The following is a 3067-nucleotide window of genomic DNA, read 5'->3' as shown; positions in this document are numbered from 1 at the left end:
CAGACAGAGATTTTGATTCTTTGTTTTTATAGTCCTGTAAGTAGCTAAGTAAAAATACACCTAAGTTCTTAAAGTATAGACTTTACAGGCAGACCTGAATATCTATATTCTAAGACTGGGTTCTACCCCTTCCCCCATTCTGTGTCTGACTTGTCTTTTTAGATCGTAAATTCTTCAGGGCATGGGCCAGCTACTATTTTCTGTTCGTACTTTGCCTAGCATAATGGGGACCCACTGTTATTTGATCCATAAGCACTAAGGTAATGCATATGATTTATAATAATAATAACTCTCGTGCCACTTTGAGCCAAGGAAGATGGCCTTGGAATGTTACTGCTTAAAAATGAGCTGGGAGTTAAAACCATGGAATATTTTTTCTGACAAGTATCCCACAAATTCCACTGACCTCCCTTGTTTTCTTTGCCTGGAGTAGGGTTTCCAAAATCCAAACCTGATGTGATCTCGCAGCTGGAACGAGGGGAAGAGCCGTGCTTCCCGGATCTCCAGGGCTCTGAGAAAGAACTCCTTCCAAGAGCTGCCTTCACAGGTGAGGAACTGGTTAAAGCAACTCAAAAACTGTTTGGGAATGCAGGAAACATTTGGGATGCCCTACAAAGACCCTGTGAGCTCTCCAAGTTCAGGATTGTTCCCTGCAAATGTGGAATCATTATGGCAGATGTCACTCATGGCTTCCCTCGTATTCTGACTGTCAACTGGCAGCAGGTCTCTCCCCGATCTCGCTTTCCCCTGAGTGTTCTGGTGAGATGCAGACCAAAACTGATCCCTTCCTCTCTCCTATGGGGAAGGGTTTGGGGAAAATCAGCTCCTGATGGGTCTGATCTCTCCCACACATATTTTGGTTTGTTCATCCCTTTTTCCATTCCTCTCTCTGAGATTTTCTTTCTTTCTGGTGCAGGGAGTGACCTATGTCTGGATTCTCTCTGTCTCCCATCAGGTGATGGGATGGTGAGTCAGAATGAGGAGGAGAAACCCCATCAGGAAGATGCTGAGCAAGTAGAACTACATGGAACGTTATCAGGAAGATCCAAAGGGAATGTTTCCGGGAGTTGTGCACTCCAAGAAAAAGCAAAAGCCTGTGAGACTCAGGAGAGGCCAGAGGAAAACTTTAGTAGCCTTATAACAAGCAACAGAATCAACTTAGAAGAGAGACACTACATATGCCATGAGTGCGGGAAAAGCTTCAATCAGAGCTCTGCCCTGAGCACACATAGGAGAATCCACACAGGAGAGACGCCCTACACATGCTCTGAGTGTGGAAAAAGCTTCAGTTGGAGGTCAAACCTTATCAGACATCAGAGAATCCACACAGGGGAGAAGCCCTACACATGCTCTGAGTGTGGGAAAAGCTTCAATCACAGCTCTACCCTTATCACACATCAGAGAATCCACACAGGAGAGACTCCCTACACATGCTCTGAGTGTGGGAAAAGCTTCAGTTGGAGCTCACAGCTTATCAGACATCAGAGAATCCACAAAGGGGAGACGCCCTACACATGCTCTGAGTGTGGGAAAAGCTTCAATCACAGCTCAAACCTTATTAGACATCAGAAAATCCACATGACAGAGAACTGTAATAAATCCTTTGACTAGGGCTGAGTAAAATTAAAAAAAAAATCACATTTGCTAATTCCCACATAGTGACCTTTGCACCATCTTCACTTTGGTCTCTCAGCTCCCCTCGATGAGTTGCGTGCTTCTGCCTTTTGCAGCTCCCCGTTCTTTGGAGTCAATCCTGTGATTTTTCTCTATTAACTTTTTTCCTTTTGTGTCATAGGAGCGTGTGTCCCTCCAACCAGGAATGTTCATCAGCTCCAGGTGGGAGAGAGAGAGATTTGATACCAACAAGCTACACTGAGGCAAAAACTACCTGTGCCTTATATCCACTAGGACTGTACATAGCGTTGGCTGCTCAAGTTAGTGATCTTAGTGTAAAAAGACAATTATAGTTGTAGAGCAGATGCAGCCCAGGTGCAGGGTTTGGCATTAGATTTCCCCTTGACCTGACCTAAACTCCATCACTTTTCCTAATCTAAACAAACCCTGAGCATCACGGTTATACTGTTCCCTCATTTCAAGGCAACTGTTAGTCATCGAGTTCCCCCTTCGGAATCAAATTGTTTCATTCCCAGTTACTCTGATGTTGCTTCAAGTTGTGCTGGAGAGCAGATATTTTTACTACTATTTTCCTCACTTAAAATATATTGAACTATAACAAAGAGCAGGAACAGGGCAGGGATAGGAAAAATTGTCAGTTCACCCTCTGTAACAACAGAAGAAGTAAGGGTAAATCAGAGGGATTATCTTATTCCCCATCACCATCCCAATCCCCTGTTGTTCAGTTGGTAAGGTCAATATTTTTTCTAAAGGGCTGGCAAGAGGATTCCCTAGTAAAAGACTTGTAACTCAGCAAAATACCCATTCATTGGTCTCCCAAAGCAGTTGTGGACCAGGTCCTGCAGGAGGTCACGCCTGAAGATAGCTCCTTCCTAATCAGCTGCATGTTGCCTATTATTTGGGAAATCCATTTTCCCATCTCTACCTAGATGGGGATTGCAAGTGACATTTCTCTTCAGCTCACCCCTGGGAGGTGCTGCAAATGTGTAGAAAATGAAATCCGTGTTGAATGTGATATAGCTGCAGAAAGAAACCTATTTTTATTAGATACCTGATATTTGGTGTCTTACAGGGATTCAAAGCCGCATCTGAATTTTGTCCCAAATTTAAATCTGTGCCACTAGATTAAAAAATAAAAGGGCATAGTTGGGGGAGTTATACTTCACTATCACTACTGATATGTTGTGTGGTTGGTGAAGAATTGTATGCCAGAGAAGTGTAAAATTACTCCAAGTAAGGTCAAAGATTTGACAAAAAGAAGAACAGGAGTACTTGTGGCACCTTAGAGACTAACAAATTTATTAGAGCATAAGCTTTCGTGGACTACAGCCCACTTATGCATCCGAAGAAGTGGGCTGTAGTCCACGAAAGCTTATGCTCTAATAAATTTGTTAGTCTCTAAGGTGCCACAAGTACTCCTGTTCTTCTTTTT

At 43.3% G+C, this 3067-nt stretch overlaps 1 protein-coding gene across 1 annotated transcript in view; it reads left to right on the top strand.

Moving 5' to 3' along the window:
• The first annotated feature begins 467 nt into the window (after positions 1-467).
• LOC117869999 (zinc finger protein 883-like) overlaps positions 468-3067 on the top strand; it is an 80149-nt gene continuing 77549 nt past the window's right edge. Inside the window, exons 1-2 of the mRNA XM_034757135.1 lie at positions 468-547; positions 917-1578. Of these exons, the coding sequence (XP_034613026.1) occupies positions 964-1578 (615 nt within the window). The 5' untranslated portion in view covers positions 468-547; positions 917-963. The remainder of the gene's footprint in view (positions 548-916; positions 1579-3067) is intronic.

Source organism: Trachemys scripta, chromosome 25 (assembly GCF_013100865.1).
Source record: "Trachemys scripta elegans isolate TJP31775 chromosome 25, CAS_Tse_1.0, whole genome shotgun sequence".
NCBI lineage: Eukaryota > Metazoa > Chordata > Testudines > Emydidae > Trachemys > Trachemys scripta.
Note: the sequence above shows the minus strand (reverse complement) of the source record. Positions and strands in the feature narration are given on the sequence as shown.